General features: G+C 36.4%; 1 protein-coding gene across 1 annotated transcript in view; it reads right to left on the bottom strand.

Moving 5' to 3' along the window:
- LOC110102366 (poly(ADP-ribose) glycohydrolase 1) overlaps positions 1-20,025 on the bottom strand; it is a gene marked incomplete at its 5' end in the record, with an annotated part of 42,488 nt that overhangs the window by 15,501 nt on the left and 6,962 nt on the right. Inside the window, 2 exon segments of the mRNA XM_020830688.2 lie at positions 9,061-9,204; positions 17,069-17,187. Of these exon segments, the coding sequence (XP_020686347.2) occupies positions 9,061-9,204; positions 17,069-17,187 (263 nt within the window).

Below are 20,025 nucleotides of genomic sequence, written 5' to 3' on the forward strand. Positions count from 1 at the left end.
TATTATCATTTCCTGTTTGCTGTTAATTATATTGTTAGTATTATTTTAATGTTTAGTTATTATCTATTTACATCATTAGCACTCTTTTTTTTATTGATTAGTGTTGTTAACATTACCATTATTATTATTGTTATTATTATCTTAATATTTTGATATTTTACTTATAATTGGCACCATGTTATTATTATTATTGTTGTAAAAAAAAAAGAGAAAAGAAGGAAAGATTCAAAAAAAAAAAAAAAAAAGTTCTCGTCGTTTGCAGCGGACCGGTGAACCACCTATACGCGCTCTCGTAGCACGGTAGGAGGAAACCCGGTGCGACGCCTACAACGAGGCGGGTAATCACCTAAAACTCATATTCCCATTTCGGTGTTTGCTGCGGACCGGCGAACCACCTATACGCGCTCTCGTAGCACGGTAGGAGGGAGGCCGGTGCGACGCATACAACGAGGTGGGAATGCCCTATACACGCTCTTGTAGCGTGGTGGGGAAATCTACCTGTGCTCGCCTACGGATATTGTTGAAGACCTCATACACGCTTGAGTAGCGTGGTGGGATGGAAAAAATGTACGGCCCGGTGTTCCCCAACACCTACCATACACGCTCGAGTAGCGTGGTAGGATGGCCCAGTCTCTCGGATTTTCCCCTAAACAGGGGAGACGCCGGGAGGCTGCCGAAATTTCGGGTGAATGTACGACCGAACTCAGACCTGTTTTAACTCAAAGAGAACAAATATTTGGACACATTTGAACAACCAAGGACTCGGAACTACGCTCAGAACTCAAATCAAATGAACTAAATGCACTTGAACTTAAATTTAAACTTGATTTATACATCAAGTGGATTTTTGAACTTGCAAAATGAAATTAAACATGAGCTTGGAACTCAAATGAAAATGAACTTGGTGCAAAGAACTTGAACCGAGCAAGACTATAGAAGACTTGGATAGAACTTGCACATTGATTTGAACATTAAATGAACAATATAAACCTGTGAACTTGAATTTTGAATCATGCGACAAAGACTTGAACTTGCAAATGAACTACAATGAAGACTTGAGTTAGAACATGATCTTGAACTGGAAAGACAACAGAGGACTCGAAAGGATGGAAGAGGCTCATTAAGAGCCTGAATTATAATTGAACTCAAGCATGAACAAAGGACATAACATTAATTTGAACTTGGACTTAAATTCAAAAGAACAAATACATAAAACTTTGAACTTGAGCTTGAGTTCAACAAGATTATTTGGGACTTAAACTTGCAAGCATCTGATTCGAATTGGAGCAAGTTCAATGTGACAACATGGGACTTTAACTTAGCAGTTACTCCATGCTAAGTAGAGACCTAAATCTTTCTAATGGATATCAATAATCAAACAAAAAGCTTGCAGATTTCAACATATCATGCTTGTAATTGATTTAAGCTGATTGCAATGAATGTAACCTCTTCACAAGTAAAGATTGAATAAAGAATGATATGTCCACAATCAACAGCAAAGAATCACATTGAAGTATCAAAGGATCAACATGCCAATCAACATACAAATATCAATGAAGGAAGTTACTTCCCAAAATACAAAATATGTTCAAAGGCAATAAAAGATCCAATGATTCATTAGCCAACACATGTGAAGGGATACGAATTCTTTTTAACAGTGAGGCAAGCCGCATGTTGAGGATGATCAGTATGTGATGTTTGTATAATTTATACAAAAGATACAACAATCCTCACAAACAATATGGTCTCCTACCAACAAGTTCATTGTAATATATGATGAATATTGGGGCACCCCTACAATTAATGTCAATCCATTCTAATGATCAAGGTTTGGCAAATGTGTTGTTAAAAGACAATACAAATCTTGGTAATCTAAACCCACAACGGCAAGTAGAAAGTACATACACTACTCCAACTACGTCAAGAGCTACAACGATCATTTTTGGGATGAACATCTCGACGTCAGCAAGGGCACAATCATCCAAGATTAAGAAGATTGATTATTTATGTGAGACAATAAAAAAATGAGAATGATGATATATTGGGGAGTTACTTGTTGGTTCTCATACAAATTTTGGGTAGAGAAAGTCAGATCCAACCATTATGGAATGAGTGAAACTCAGTTCAACCAGATCTTGAATGTTGGGTTGGATAAGATTATTGAGGTTTACAAGTCTCCCGAGGAATAATGGTTGTACATCCAACACACCACCCATATGCAAATGGTGAAAGAGCTACAACAAGTACAAGTTCCTACGAGTTCTCGTAGAAGACCCGTCGAATGTCTGAAATAAATACCCCTGCACGTGCACTGAAATTTGTATACACATAGGTACACAAAAAGGGGTAAATACAATCTCAACCCACATGGGCCCCGACGAGCGTGTTATTGGTACACACGTGACGTATATGGATGCTGCGCGGGTCGACAAGTGAATTCAAGTTCAAACCCGATCTTTCTATACGGATCAATAAGAAGTCGACAGGGTTTGAACCTTCAAACAAATACATGATTATGGCGACTGATGTATTTATTTTAATACACTCATATCAGGCCTTCAAGGCCTGTAATCAAGAGAATTCACTAAATAAGGGCACAGAGCCTATGAAACCCGATCCCCTATCGGCAAGTTGATAGGGTCGACAAGGTTTAACATATGAAAATGACTCCAAACACCCTGATGATGGCCGCGTTGATTAAAGATCTCAACCAGAGGGGTTAATTTCAGGCATTTCCAAATGACTCCCAAAAATCTACACAAAATCCAAACTCCATAAATCCCAAAAATTTCAAAATATTTAAAATTGAAATAAATCCATCAAAATACTTAAAGCAGAATCCATCCACCATCTGCAATAGTTTGCCGAGGTGGACAAATCTAAAGATTACTTCAGCTCACAAAGAGCCAAATGCTTAGTCGAAAATATCACTAGGATCCATTCTCAAACAATCTCCTGCCAGTAAGGACGTGGTACGTGTCCTCTAACCAGCGGTTTTGCCGCCAAATGGTACTGCAGGATAAACGGTTATGACCCTGGGCCCTCTGAACCGAGTGGTTTTGCCGCCAAATGGCACCACGAGATACTGGTTATGGCCAGAGCCAATGCGCTCCTTATTGGCATCAAATCCTTGAGATATGAATCAATAGGATATGATTGATAGGGCACAAAGCCCTCTGTTAGCTAAGGTGGATTCAAATTTGTCCCCTTAGACAAGCATCCAACCCCGGTCTACAAGGTCCCCTTGGACGAAGCAACCCATGGCTGCCGACAAGGATCCTTCTGTCAGGTTGGGTCGACTACCTCCTCTGACTAAGTAGATCAGGGACCACGATGGCCCGGGACGACGGAACCATGGGATCTTGATCGGGTCTATCATCCATTCCCTCACCATCCGCTTTAAGTGTAGGATGGTGCAATTTCTATTTAAATATCAAATCTTTCGAACCAAATTCCAAATCCAAAAACCTAATTCTTCAATTCCCAAATCTCCAAACTTTCCAAAATTCTAAATACCCTAACCTAGTGCTGCTACTATATGCCAGATAACACGTATTATACGTATCTGATTGACGACTAGCCTTAATCGAAAGTTCTCTCTCGTGATCGGGAGGGGTAATTAACTATAGGGGCTTGCGCCTATAGGAAACCAGAACTCAGATCATAAAGTCCTCGCAAAAATGAGGGCGAAAACTCTGGGTAGTGTCTTATCTACAAACCCATCTGCCTTCCAAAATTTACCCCGGAACTTAGTTCGTTAAAACTCCCCCGCTCAAGCAAAAGCAAACAATCAGAGAAGCGCGGCGGGGAGGCCGGGGCCGAATTTTCGGAGCCCACAACAAGTACTACCTTGAGAGGGTGGTTGGTGAGAGCCTAGATTGGATAGGCTTGAAAGTAAGGTATCAATTGTTAAACAAAAGTCACGAGGGCCAATGCGAGGTTTTTTATAAAGGGATATCTCTACTTGGCGCCTCTCGGAGTTTTGCTAACATAGTAGATTGACCATTTCTTCTTTCCTTCTTCACAAACAAGTTTTGGGCTAATGATGTCTTTAGCAATTCCAAGGTACATCAATATATATTTTACTGGTTTTTGGCTTTGAAGCGAGGATAGAAGTTCGAGTTGCTAAAAGGTGGCCACACACTCCTTGCTCCAAGTAACCTCTTTGCACTCCTCATAACCTTGAAAAAGAGCGAGCATCTCTAGCCTGACTTAGAGATGAAGCAATTAGTTTGTTGACATGACAAGCCCGGTGAGTCTTTGGATAAATTTTGATGCCCTCGTATTTGAAAAGTAACCCAAGGAAGTCACCTAAACCTATGCCAAAAGTACACTTTAGAGGACTGAGTTGCATCTTATACATCTTTAGAATGCGAACATTTCCTTTAAGTTCAAAATGTGTTGCTCCAATGAGTTACACTTTATCGAGAGGTCATTTACATACACTTCGATATTTTTGCTTTTTTTGCTTCTTGAAGACTCGATCAATCATCCTCTAGTAGGCTGCCTAAGCATTTTTCAAGCCAAAATACACTATGTTGTAGCAGTATAGGCCTTGGCCTATGACAAAGGAAGTATTCTCGTAGTTGCCCGAGTGCATTTTGATTTGGTGGTATCTGAAGAAAGCGTCGAGGAAGCTTATCACCAAGAATCTAACAATTGAGTCAACCAAAGAGTCGATCCTAGGAAAAGGGTACCCATCATTTAGGTATGTCAAGTTTAAGTTGGTGAAGTCGACATGTATCCTCCACTTGCCACTCGCTTTCTGGACAATCACAACGTTTGAGATTCAGTCAAGGTATTGCACATCCTTGATGAAGTTAGTGTCCATGAGTTTGCGAACTTTTTCTTTATTAGGCCGGCTAGGATACATATGGACTTTTTTATTTTTTGCTTTATGGGTTAAGCTTTTGTCTTAACATTCAATTGGTGATAGGCGGCTCCCATGTAGATTTCTAACATTTTTGCTACCGCCTAAGCAAAGACATCAAGGTCACCCCTGAGGGCTTAAATGAGTTCGCCTCAATATGCAAGGCTGAAGCATGAACTTATGATCAAGGTCCTCTCTGGGTTGCCTTCTATTATACGGACCTTCTACACTGCCTCAATAGTCCCTAAACCCAATCCCCTTCCCACTTTGAGTTATAGAACCTCTTATGGGAGATGGGGGCCGCTGCCTTCCTTATAACCTTTAGGTAGTATGTGCACGACTGAGTGAGGTTGCCCCTCACCTTGATGTCCCAACCTCCACCCGAGAACTTGAATGACATGTGGTATGTTGAGACGATGACCCTGAAAGTGTTCAAGAGAGGTCACTTGAAGATGGCATTATAGAGGGTTGATGCGTCCACTATGATAAAGTTGAGCATCACGATATACCGGTGATTGCCTTTACCCCAAATGACTAGAAGGTAATCACACTCATGATTTCTCATCGCCGGAGAACTAGTAAAGAGGATTTGCAATGAGGAAGAGTTGGGAAGCAAGTAAGTTCATTTTTTAAAAGAAAATTAAAAATGAGATTAATAGACTACCTGTGTCAACGAGAATGTTTACAATTTAATAATTGGCAACCAATGCACTGACTACTACTAGGTGATTGAAGGGATTCCCACTTACCGAATTATATGCTTAACAAAAAAAATTAGGATGACTTCAATTGCTAGCACCCATGAGGTGGTAGTTGAGTTGACCTTCCCCATGCGAGGTCTTTCGAGGCAGGCTTTTCGGAATCACTCAGCTCTAACTGATTGATCTCCATGTGGATCCTTGCCTTTGAAATGGCTCCCTCCTCCCAGGTGAAAGTGTCTAATGCAAGATCTAAAGAGCAGTGCGAGTCTTTAAAGGCAGTCCTCTAGTTACGGGGGCGAGTCATTAAGAGTACTACTAAGGCCTCTAAACGCAAGGGCGAATCAACTTGGATGGAAGGTCCAAGAATAGAGTACTTATTGAGCCTAAGAAAACGTGACCATGGGCCTCTAAGGTGCCCCCTTCTTGTAGCTAGATCAAGAATGTCTACAATAGGCGAATAATATTGATTATAGATAGCGAATGTGGATTAATTGTCCCTATCGAGGAGAGTGGTCTCAAAGGCTCGGATTGGCTTGGAAGAGTAACGTGAACATGGGCCTCTGAGGTGTGCGCTTCATTTAGCCGGATAAAAAATGTCTGTAGCAGGTAGGTAGTCTCGACTATGGATAGCCGGTGTGGATTAACCATCCCTATCGAGGCGAGTGGTCTCTAGGGATCATATTGGCTTGGACAAGTCTTCATGCCATGATGCCTTCTGAGAGGGAGTGGCCTTGGATCTATGAGATGGCACCAATAAGCTTGATGCAAGGTCATGCTCTCATTAGCTGTGTTCCCTGTTGGGTGGCATGGCCGCTTTGGCCGAGTCTCATAGAACCTAGTAAGTACTTGTGAATCACCCATACACAAATATGTATATATATAAACTAATTTAAATACCTTGATTTAATAATATATGAATATATATGTATTTGCATTTCATTCAAAAGGTTTCATCATTTGCACACACCAAATTCATTGTCATCTCACACGTGTAGGTAATTTTCGTGTTTTGCTATCATACGGTGATCTAAGCAACATGAGGTTCCATTTTGGATATTTTCAAAGCTTTTGATGCATTGAGATGCTCTTTTCCCAATTCAAGCAATGCTCGCCCACTTTTCAAGTAAATTTTTTTTATCTCTTTCCTCACGAGACACCAAATAATGTAGATGTCCATCTAAGGCCATTTTGACTTTCCAGACTAATTCTCATAATCCATCTTATGAAACAAATATCAATAGAGTAACTTTTTATATGTTTGATGCATTTTAAACCCGATTTGTGCACTATGGAAAGCACTGTTTATTGCTTAGCTATATTCGATTGAGGCAATTGCGAGATTTCTTTCTTGACAATTTCAATGCTCCAAATGTATTAATAGAGTTTACTTTGTGCAAGTGGCAATGATTGAGTACTTTTAAGATCTGCAATGCATATTGAACCGGAATCATGCAACGTCGCGTTCATTGTTCATCATCTTCATTGTATTCGATCGAGGCAGGTTATTGAATGCACGCGTAGGTCAAAACTTACCACACTATTCAATCTTATATGATATTAGACGCCTTTCTACTAGTTTACAGCATTTTATCTTGCCTTTGTCTTTTATTTACCTAGTTTATACAGGAAGCTCTATAGGACTTATGCTAAGAGCAAGCAATGGACATTGAAATGTATACCCTATTGAATCAATGCATTTGGGCTCTTTTTATCTCGCCTTCTAAGATTAAGCTTATTCCTAGTTGATGGGTTTATGTTATTGAGTATCATCTTGATTGTTCTGTTGATTGCTACAATATTAGTTCATTTGCAAAAGCATTCACTCAAGCCTGTGAGATTGACCATTTTGACACTTTATCAAATATCATCAAGTTCAAGTCTGTTGTTTTCTGTTCTTTGTTGCTATCAATTAGAAATGGTTTGTCTTACAAATAGAGTAATGCCTTTTTTTATGATTGTCTTTCTAAAATTATTTATTTTGAGATGAGACAAAGGTAAGTCAGCTCAAAAAAGTAATTTACTATAGAAAAACAAAATCCTCGAGCTTGATTCAATAAAATTTACAAAGTTATTAACTAAATTGGCCTGCAGAGTAGCACTATAGATCACTCTATCTTTGCCCAACATCTTCTAGCTCTGTTATCTTTGTTCTCTCTGTCAATGGCCACTTATTTGTAGGAAGTAATAAAAAATGAATTATTAAAACAAAATATTATTTGCAAAAAATATATCCAAACAAGGATTTATGTTACCAAAATATGTTTAGGGGATCAAATACATATAATAAATAAGAAATTTTCCCTTCTCAAAGAAATAATGCAACTAATCTTCTTGGGCTTTTAGGTTGCGAACATAGTGACAGTCTCATTGATCTTTAACAATGCCAACGAAGCATTTTTTTATGACATCCCTTTTTATCAAAGATTAATCGGAAAGTTGATATATCTTAAAATAATCATACTAGACATCTCGTTCATCATTGTAGAAACTCAATACATACAAAATCCAAAAGAAGCAAAAATGGTCATTCGAATTCTCCAATATATAAAAAAATCCTTAGGAAAAAGATTATAGTTAACACTAAAACTGAGCACCCAAATGTTGAAGCATTTTTCGATGTCAATTATGCTTAGTAGAAGCACAACATGATATTGTATCTTTATTGGGAAAGTTTAGTCATTTGAAAAAGTAAGATATATACAGATGTGGTTGGATCTAATGTTGAAGCTGAATATGAATCCCTAAAACACTTTGTATGTAGAATGATATCGAATTATTGATGCAAACGCTTTTCCTGTCACTCAACCTTTGAAATTATATTGGAATAATTGTGCTACCATCTATATCACCAATAATCCTATTCAAGATGTTTTTATTATTATCATTATTTTTTTCGTTTAAATGAAAAGTCAAAACCATCACTGAAGCAAGTGTGCTCCATATCTTCACAATGACAAGTAATTTGGAGCGCAATATTAGAGAGGACCCCTTGCTATTGAACTAGTATTTGGGGGAAGTATTTATTCCATTAATCACCTGACAAATAAACGCAAGAATGAGCGAGGCTAAGGGTGCTCATATTAAGTTTTAGAACAAATAGGAATTAAGACTCCAAAATGATCCATAATATTTTTATGCGGCCAAGTTAGTCCTCGAGTATGATATTTATGTAATTTAGTTAATTGACTGTATAAAATAAATCCAAAATGATATGAACAGAAAAAACACCAATACCATTGTAATATTTTTTGCAGCTTCTATGCCACCAACCACTTAACTAACACTGTTTTTTCTCTAAATCAAAAGTGTACATTCAAACCCTTGGAGTAAAAATAATATATGCTTTTTACAAAAAAAATTGAGCATGCTGTATGAAGAAATTTCTAAGATCATGAAAAACCACATACTTAGTAGTTTGTAATTAATATACTAATGGTTTCATGTAGCTCTTTCGAAATAAATCAGAAGTATAAAAATATCCGTGTGTACCTCAAAATGCAATCAATTCCATATTGCCATTTTCCCGGACATTGGAGAGCATCTATTGCTATTATCCTTGTTTTTCGTCTATTAGTGGCATCAAATGGCTTTTTATCCACACAATCACCAACAAAACGGAATGAGGAACCATACCTAATGGAAAGATAAAAAAAATAATTAGGCAACATTTTATCTCAAAATAATTATCATAAGTTACAGCCCATGTTAAGATAATTACATTAAAAACACTAGACAAAGATCATTAATTCATTAGAATATGTAAGTACTAATAGAGTATATTATGTAAAGTATGTCTAAAAGGCTGTTGCAAAAGATAGAAATGGTTAACTGTATTATTGAATCACCATTTCTTTACATTTCTTTGCAAGTGAAATGGTTCTCAATGATACTGTGCAGGAATATAAAGAAAATAGCAACATGCATCAATGATGATGAACCCAAAAGTTTAGAGTTTAATTGGGGGAAGCAGAGCATACCATTTTAGGCCGTGCAGTTTTGATTAGCCTGTGCAGTTTTGACTTTTGATTGTTACACATTGTATCTTTAAAATATCATATCATTTCATGATTAAAATGTAAAAACACTGAAGAATGTTCATATAAGAACACTGACGGCTCATGTGAATGAGAGGTCAGGATCTGATTAGCCTGTTCAGTTTTGAGTTTTGATTCTTACACATTGTATCTTTAAAATATCATATCATTTCATGATTAAAATGTAAGAACGCTAAAGAATGTGCAAGTACATAACACAAACTCATAAGAAAGTGTGCACTGTGCAAATTCAACAACAACATGAAGCCTCTATCCCACTATGTGGGGTCGGCTACATGAATCCTTTTTCTTCATTGTGCCCTGTTAAAAGTTAAATTCTCACTTAAACCTAATGTTTTAAAAACCGGACCAGACCGACCGGTTCAACCGTGAACCAGTCATAAGACCGGTCCGGTCCAGTCTTAAAACCGCTTCTGCATCGAACCGGACTGAAACGATCAGAACCACCGGTTGAACCGGCGAACCGGCCGGTTCAAATTCCACAATTTGCAAATATTTAAATAAATTATTTAATTATATTAAAGATTAAATATTAATATTTTTTAAATAAATAAATTAATATATATTTAAAACATTTAATTTAAATTATAATATATTTGCCCCAAACCATCATGAAATATCTTCACATAGCTCCACCACTCCATGTGAGTTCTTAATACATGGAAACTCAAAAAGCTATATAAACAATAGCAAGAAAGTGTTTCCAAGTGATGTGGGACTAAAGAAAAGAGCTGAGGTGTGTATGAGCTCATAACATATATAATATCTAAAAAACATATTTTTAAACAGAATTTTTAATTAATTATTTATAATGTGAATGATGCTTGTTTATTAGTTAATAATAACGTAAATATAAAATGATAAATTTTTTTATATACTAATGAGTGAATAATATAAAACATAAAAAAACATAAGATATGAAGTTAAATCAAAATATCTCAATAATAAGACAACATGAAATATAGTTCAACTCAAAATTCTATCTTTCCCAAATCCCAGTATTCTTTTCATTAACATATAATTTCAATTTCCAAAAATAAACAACAATGACATATCACATAAGAACTCATAAGTCATCAGCATTGTCATCACTAAGGGTTCTTCATTTGAATCATCATTATGGTGAACTTCTTTCTCCCCTTCCTCCTCTCCTATAGAGTCCAATGTCGAACATTTACTTAAAGATTTATGTAAGTTTTAATATATATAGCATGAGGCGTAAGCCTCATGCCAGTGAGGCAAGGAGGGCCTCAATCAAGTTGAGGCGCAAGCCTCATAAAAAAACTCGAGGCGTAAGCATCAAGGCCTTTTTTACTGGAATTGCGCAAAGGCGGGCCTTAAGGCAAGCCTCATATTGCGCAATTTTAAACCATGATTTAAATTCAAAAATCAAATTTAAAATTTGAAAAATATTTAGATTTAAAATTATCATATTTTTATGAGTGTACATTTTTATAATTATAATATTTAGATTTTTTTGTTTTTATGTGAGATTTTAAAATAATTCTTTAACTTATTTATGTAAGTTTTATGTTTCATAGTTTTTTTTTTAGTTTAACTTTTTGCCTCATACTTGGAATGATAACATTATTATTATGTTAATTTTATTAAATTTCAATAATATTTATTATTTATTACGTCATTCGGTTCAACCCTGGTTAGATTGGTTGAGCCAATCAAACCTCTCCTTCTTGTGGTTCGTTGTTCGGTCATATTTTCATAACCTTGCTTAAAACTAATAAAGAAAGGTCATTTCTAATATTTTCTAACCAAGTTTTTTAGGTCTACATCTACCTTTCTTAAAAGAAATCAAATATAATACATCTATTTTCCTAACCAGGTCATCAGAAGGCCATCATTTTAAGTGACTAAACCATCTAAGGAGACTTTCTCTAATCTTATCTTCCACTAAAGCTACTCCAACCTTTTCATGTATATGCTCATTTTTGTATCTTGTCTCTAACGAGCAAAGCCACTAATCCACCTGAGCAACCTCATCTTTGCAACACTTAATTTAATATTATACTTATCTTTTAATGGCCAACATTCTGCATCATAAAGCATTGCAAGTCTAACCACCAACTTATATAATTTTCCCTTAAGTTTGAGAAGGACTTTTCAATCACACAACAAGCCTGATGCATTCCAACACTTCAACCATCCAACTTGAATTCTACTAATAATTATAACAACCAACCATACAAGCCCGATGCAAATTCAACAAAAAATATAAATGCATTGGAATGTGCAAAACAAACACATGAAGTCGAAATTATCACATCTCAAAGCGCCTGAAAGATACTAATTCGCATTTTACACGCACCAAATGCGCAAGATACATGCAAGCAGATAGAAATCGACAACTTAAAAAATAAAAAGAAATTTTGCATGCGTTGAAAATGGCAAACATTCATGCCAACAATCAAAACCAAGATTTTGTTTGGAATAATGTGCACGCAGCTTGAGAGAATCTTCAAACCCAATTGCAATAACTTGCAAAGCATACAAGTGCATTGAAAAGCGTATAAATGCGCTATGAAAATGCACTGAAATCACAGAAAATGCAGTATGAAATAACATTGTTGCATGTGCAAGCGCACTGTACAAATTCAACAAAAAATAGTAGTGCATTGAAATGCATAAAAATGCATCATGCAATGCATAAAAAATGTGGAAGTGCATTGGAAACCATGCAAATGTAAACAAATCAAAAAGCATCCAAGTGCACTAATATAAGTACACCAAAAATCATGTAAGTGTTCAAGTACGTCACACAAGTCTTAAAAAATGTGCAAATGCATCATACAAATGTATTAAGAAAATATGCATGCGTATAAAAAAATGTGCAAGGGTACTAAAGTAAAAAATGTTCAGTCATGCACCGACTAACGTGTTAATGGCTAAACATAATTCTTACCCCCTTCAAACAAGTTCAAATAAGGTTTACCTATGATGAACATAATAGAGTGCAATCCAATAAGTTTAACACAATAGATTATAAATTTGATGCAACATAATATAATCACAATAGTTATAATATAACACATTATTAGATATATACTAAAATAGAGTACATTACAACAACTATAACACAACAAAGAGCAATCCAACTACTATGACACAACATATTGCAATCTAATTACTACAACAAATTGATCTAAGTAGAAACGATCAATCAAAGAATAGAATGCTCGATATAGATGTAAACAAAATACATTGGATCAATCAAAGAATGAAGAATAAAAATACATATCTTTATAAAATAATTCAATTTTTTTTAAAGGACCTACGAATCTACAGTAATATGAAATAAATCTACACGAACGATCACTGTAGAATTGCATATGATCAGGTGCAATTTCCAAAAGATTTTTGTTCAAAATTAGGTAAGTTGTGTGTGGTATCAGGTGTGACATATACTCCATTATCTCTGCTAAAATTAAGAAATAAAGTACTCATGGGACCATAAGTCAAGTAATACTTAAATTTTCATTAAACTTTCAAATGGCTTACAATATGATGGATCTTGGAACCTCATCAATGTTGGCCCTCTCAACTGTCAAGGAGCATTAGATGAGAAAATTTTAATAACTCAGACATCTTAAGAAATATAAGAAAGCATTCACAAAATGAACTCATCAACTGCTAAAATCATATTGTGCTTCCACTACCTGCTCCTATCTCCATATCTTTGGAGTTATCTACCAATCATGACATCCAGTATTGAAGAAAGACAATTGCTCATCATCAATCGAGCGAAGAAAAACAATGACGCAAGGATTCATGAGCTTATGCCAGTTTCTTGATGGACCTGTGAAGTCATCAATCAAATACTTTTATTGATTTCCACCTTTTATAATCCTATAACTTTTCCTCACCCCTATGTACAATAACAAACGATGTGCAAATATCTCCTACTCCACCTCCACCTTCAATAAAAAGGATTTGTGAACATCCCTTATCTCCTCCACCTCCTTATCTATTTTCTCCTTCTCCATGTCATCGCCAACCTCAACAAAATAAATGGTTGATTCATCAGCAAATACCTCATCATTATCCTCCTCCCCCCTATGTACAAAATTTTAAATAAGATTTATTAGAGCATCTACGGTATGCTTCAACCTCAAATAATTAATTTCCAATCTAAGTCAGTTGCTCTTTAGCTCTTTTATAATAACAAAAAGTTGCTTCAAACTTTAGGAGGATGGTATGAACTAATTCGTAGCTACTTGTTTTTCAGCCCCCTCTCTTTTCTCAAAATGGCAATCACTTTCTTCTTAAATCTCTAAGTGAGATAAGGCTGAAAAAGGAGTATGTATGATGGACTTAAAGAGATCCTTCTTATCAGCTTTATACACCATCATAAGATAAATAATCACCCACAAAAAATAATTTTAAAAAACACGTGAGTCAATTTACAATAATAATCCACCAAATAAACTAATAGTTAAAATGGAATACTTTGCATGCCTTCTATATCTTTATTCATCAATATTGACAAAGAAATATTTGCTCATGAGCACCTTGCTTCTCTTTCAACTTAGCATCCTTAGTTCTCTCTCCAAGAAACTCAGCCCATTTTACTCCAAAGTTTGGGATGACTTCATAAGCCTCATACTGCAATGATATGCACATCCAATTATAATTTATTAGGCAGCGTATTCTTCTTTAGAGCAATAGCCCCATAATGTAATATATCCTTCTTTAACCCTCATCTCCCATGATAGCATATCCGATGGGCAACCAAAGAACACTTTCTCATATTCAACAAGCTAATCATCTCAGTAGCATGGTTGATAAGGACATCATCAATAAGGTAGCTTCCACTCCATGAATGCTTTTTTTTAAGTTTGCATTCTAGAAATTTTTGTCTCCATTCTAATAATTATTTATTAGCCACTCTTTATGCTCATCTTCTTGAATTCCTCCCCAGATGAAAATTCGTCACACTGCAACCCAGTAATCAAAGCAACTTCAACAACGCCAAATTGATGCGGACATCCAACCGTCCATGCCAATCGGAGGAGCTGAAGATCGACGACCGAGATCACTTTGTTTTATTTTTGTTTATTAAGTGTATTTTAATTTAGTTTTGCAATTTCCCTTCTTACCCTCTTATCTTATGTAAAAGCCCAAGGGGCAAATGTGTCTTTTAAATCTCTTTTGAGGCCTATATATAGAGGCCCCTTCTCTTGTATTAAGATGATGGATTATTAATAAAAAAATTTGCGTTTTGCACTTGGGTTCTTTAGGAAGAACGTTAGCAAAATCCCTATGGGAGGGAGCCGGAGTTTCCACCAGCCGCAGGATGGGTCCGGGCTCGTGGCGTGAAGTCCCTTGGAGAAGGGCAACGTAGTACCCGTCAGCCGCAGGATGTGTCCGAGCTCGCGGTTGTATCTTTGATATTTTGTTTATTTGTTTTTGTTCCTTTTTATTGTTCCTAGTTTTCATCTTCACCCTCTACCTACGTCCACCTTCATCTTCTCCATCTCCAAGCCGTCGTCTCCTTTTCCACCATGCCGCCGGCTCCACCTCATTAGTCGCCGGTCGAACTCCTCCCACCCTCTTTGGGATTTCCTAATTTGGTTGGGTCAATTTAGGGAATTCATTTGAATTTGAAATTATTCAAATTTCAAATTCTTTCCTAATTTGGTTCCTCTATTTTAGGAAAGTTCTTAATTTACATCCATTTGAATTTGAAATTTAAATTGGAGTGAATTATTCTCTTTCCTAATCTTTTCAAACCAAATTAAGAAGCCTTAATTAGCCTAATTAAATTCCACAGCTTGTGCTTGCTGCCGGCCCCCTATATGGCCAATTAGGATTGATTTCCTAATTGACTCCTATTCCCCTTTAGAATATTACCAAATCTCCCCTCCATCACTCAGCCGAGATTTCCATTACCTGTCTTAATTCATTTGGTTTCCTAATTTAAGAAATTTACTTAGGAAATCCAATTCCTTCCCCACCGTTTATCAACCCGCCACCCAGCTTCTTTCCCGTCTCAGCTTGACACCCCTCCCTCTCTCTCCAATCACCTCTCTCCCTCTACCTAAGCCAAGCACTTTGAAGCCTTGAGTTCTCTTCTTCCAAGCTCCTATTTTTACTTTGCATAATCTGAAATTTCTTCCATATTACTGGAGAAAATCTGAGATTACTTTCAGATTTTTGGAAACGACATTTGGAAGTTGAGTCCGTCTCCTCAGATTTTCGCAATCAAACCCTTCCGTTGCTCCCTCCTTCCCTTATGCAGCCGGCCTGCTCTTACCTCCCCTCTCTCTAACCGCCCACCTCCCTCTCATAACTCTCAAAATTAACTCTAGAGAAGGAGCGAACAGCAAGGGAACTCTCAATCCCTTACACCACTTCCTTTCCTCCAATTGATCACGTAAGCTTGATATTTTTTTCTAAGTGGGATTGCTGCCCAGAAATCCTAAAAGTTGGAGAACTGCTGTCCAAGATTTATAAAGCTGATTTTGGGAAGAAAATCTGAGAATTTCCAAACTCTTCCTTCTCCCTAGCAAAGCCACCTCCCCGTTCTACATCACAAATGTTATGTTCTTACCCCCAAAGTTGAACACAATGGAATACATATTATTCTCATAATCATCAATCATCCACAATAACACTTGATGAATTAGGGGGGCCCAAAGAGCTACAATTCAAGAGATTTAAAATACTGACTAAAAGGGGATCTCTTAGCCTTGTCAATGAGATAATTAGTCTCTTTTCTAACAAATACAAAAGATATGAAGATGTTTGATTAGGTGAAAACTTAAGAAAGATTTACATACATACCATTGAATTTTTATGTATTGCCTATCTAACAACTAAATATTTATATTTCTTTATACAACACTCTAATGTATATATTATATCAAAGTATATACATGAAAAGATGTATTTTATTTTGATAAGTTAATATTAGTGGTGTTTTTAATATCATTTTGATATATAAGTAATTATAAATATTTAGATGTTAGAAATATAAATAAATGAAAATTCAATAGTGCGTACATATAAAGTAACTTCGTAACTGGTTCAAAGAAAAAACAAAAGTAACATTTAGTTCAAAGTTCACTTCATTCATAAATCCATTGCAAATTCACTTTGAACATGTTCACTTTACACAACATTCCATTTGAGCAGATCAAATTGCACCATAAATGCACAAAGTTTCTCTACCATCCTTTTATATGGTTCAGTATCTAAATTTAGTGGAAGATTCTAATCTGCACGCAAGTGTTAAGTTAAAAAAATGCAACCCAACATCACATTATCAATCTACTAGAGCTAGGTGAAACCTTGAAATGCATTTTATTTGGCTACAAAAATTTCAGAACATTGAGAATTCTAGACCATTTAATTAGGTCCTATAGTAAAATAAGTGCTAAAGAAATAAGAAAGAAAGTTCATTTAAAAATAACTTTGATGGCATTTACCCAGTGTAATTTGAAAACCGTTCTGAACCAATAACCTCTATAGCTTCATTCTTCTGCATGGAGACCATAAAAAGCATCCCCACAATCAACTCTGGATTGATCATGAAGCGGATCTCTTCCTACATGTATATAAAATAGAGCAAACAAAGAAGAAAACTTATAAACATGGTTGCAAGCAATAAGTTCACCTTCGCCTCATTAATGCAAAAGATAAGCAATTCCAGATTTTTTTTAAACTAAGGAAATAAATCACTCAAATAATGGTAAAAACAAGAAAAATGGAGCAAGGCGTCTTGGTGGGCAAGGGCAATGGGAGAAGAGAAAGGCTGATCCAAGAAAATAAAAGCAAAGTTAGGGCAAAAATAAGAACACTATAGAATACAATTTACAATGTAAACAAAACTATGGATGCTAATAAATAAACATTATTCAACATTCACTAAAGACCGCCAGAAAATATCTAAAATATACCTCTTAACCCCTTATTTATAGGGTTAAGAGGGCTATAGGAAATGCTACACTTACAAAAAAATTCCAACAGTCCAATTCACCTTTAGTTGCAATTCACAAAGATTATATGACTTCTTAACTGTTCTTAATACCCACTTTTGATTCTATTCTCTTGCTCTATGTAATAGACTTGCTAATAAAGTCCGGTGTTACTCACAGACAAATTTGAGACAAATAGTCCAAGTCACTTGTAGCAATGTTGATTGGTGTTCACAACTATAAATATTATAGTACTAGGGCTTTCATGTTAGAAAAATCAAATCTTGTTTGGCAAGAGGGGGAAAGAAAAAAAAAGTTGTGCTAAGGATGATTCGGGAGCCATAAGTTTCGTACTGTCTAGGGCAGATAAGATTTGACTTGTAGTACGGGAGTCGCAACTTTTGAAAAGGTTTTTCTATTTTTAAATGAAGAAGCCTTCACTTTGCACAACAGGGACGACTACAATCGTATATTGCAGGCCAGTAGATGGCGACCTATTCAAGAAGGACTGACATGTCTTTAGAAGCCACGTATATAGGGGAACACATGCAACAACCACTTGCTCAGGAGCTTCTTGACACATCTCCCTCACCGCCTCTAGTTGGTCGCGAGCCTACTCCCCTGCCTGGTCACTAAGAAGTTGAGGTTCTGATGTGCGCCTATTTGTTGGAGACTTTGTCGGGGTATGTGTAGGCCTTGGAGGAGGAACTCGCTCACATCAAGACCAAGTTCGAGGAGGAAAAGAGCAAGATTGAGGTCTTGAAGAAGACAAGTTTCTCTATTATGGGCGATGAGGTTGTTGTCTAATGTAGGGAGATGAAGGCAAAGGTGTTGGCAAATCGCAAAACTCTTGGAATTATCGCAATCGAGCCAATTCCATGCTAGGAGCTAGTTCATTATGCTCCACTTAGTAGAAAAGAGCGTGGTTTTCCTAGTCATTCTCTCATATTTTATGCATTATTTCTAGGAGGCGAGTGATGTTAAATTATCTATATGTAATAAAGCATGTGAAGGCATTAGTGTAGAAAGTTATAAGAGTTTCTACATAATTTACAATTTTTATTTCTATTTGTTTTATTACAGATGGCTTGGTGAGCTCATTTGTGAGAGAACATGTTTCACTATTTACTTGTGGCAGCTCTTCGCTATTGCATGTGGCAACTTAATGCTATTGCATGTGGCAACTGAGTAGATCTTTTTGTAATAATGATAGATAAGATACAGCTCATTAATAAAGTATATGACTCATCTCAAAAATTGAGCCTCTTTTTTTTTCCTATAAATAACCCCTCACCCTTTGATTGTAGCACCTACTACTTCATTTCTTCATCAATGCTCTCTCTCCACTTCGCACTTCTTCACTTTTTGTTGGCATGAGCGTTACCTTCCAAGATGGCCATTCTAAAGAGATGTCATAAGGCTCTTGTCGAGAGCACTATTATTAGGTGTTGTTGGCGAATCAACTACTCGCGAATATGGCCTACTTTGGAATTGTTACAAGGATCCCAACCTTGAGGTGCGAGCTCCTTCAAATGATGAGCAACTTAATATCTTGTAGAAGAATGAGTTATCATTCGCTTATGATCACTTCAAGTTCACCATATACCTCAAGCTTGTTGAGATTTTAAATTTCTATGTGTTTATGCAACCTCTGATAATGCAGAACTCTATAGAAAGCATGATGACCTTCCTTTCCCCTCTGCGACAAGAGAAGATCTACTAGAGCCTCAGGTTTTTTTCACCACACATTCACTGTGAAGGCATTCAATATGGCAACATCCAGTTCTCATCGATTCACATGAGCATGAGAGGCTAGGTTAACAAGGTGAATGACTAGAAGTCCAAGTTCATCTTCATGAAGTCAATGATTGGTTGGGCAGTGCCCACCAACCACATTGCTTTCACTAAGTAAAATCTAGTTTTTCTCAAGCTTGATGAGGAGTCTCAAGCCTTCAACTACCTAAAAAGAAGGGTCCTACTTGTTTTCAAGCAAATGAGGTCGTCGACAGTGTATTAAACTTTTTATAGTAAATTACTCTCCTTCATTAACACTGTCGTTGACAGGTCCCAAGTCCTGTATGAGAAAAGTGGAGGGTTGCGTTAGGTAGTTGACAGCCAGCGTAAAACTTGTCGAACAATAATGACATGAATCCTTTAAGAAATTGTGTTAATGCTAGGGCGTCCCTTGGAAGCGACGCGCTGTATGGCCTGAATACAGTGACAAGTGTGCAAGGGCCGCTGCACCGGCGCCCGGGTGTAATGTTAAATAGGCAAGGGTTCCCACATTAAAGAGGAATGTGGGAAAAGAAGCTAGTCCATGAAATTAAAATTAGGATAGGAACTTGAAATATAGGTTCCCTTATAGAAAAATTAATGGAATTAATAAATATTATGATTCATAGGAAGTTAAATATTTTGTGCATTCAGGAAACTAAATGGGTTGGAGAGAAGGCTAAGGAAATTGATAG

This window comes from Dendrobium catenatum, unplaced genomic scaffold, assembly GCF_001605985.2.
Source record: "Dendrobium catenatum unplaced genomic scaffold, ASM160598v2 fragScaff_scaffold_733, whole genome shotgun sequence".
Classification (NCBI taxonomy): domain Eukaryota; kingdom Viridiplantae; phylum Streptophyta; class Magnoliopsida; order Asparagales; family Orchidaceae; genus Dendrobium; species Dendrobium catenatum.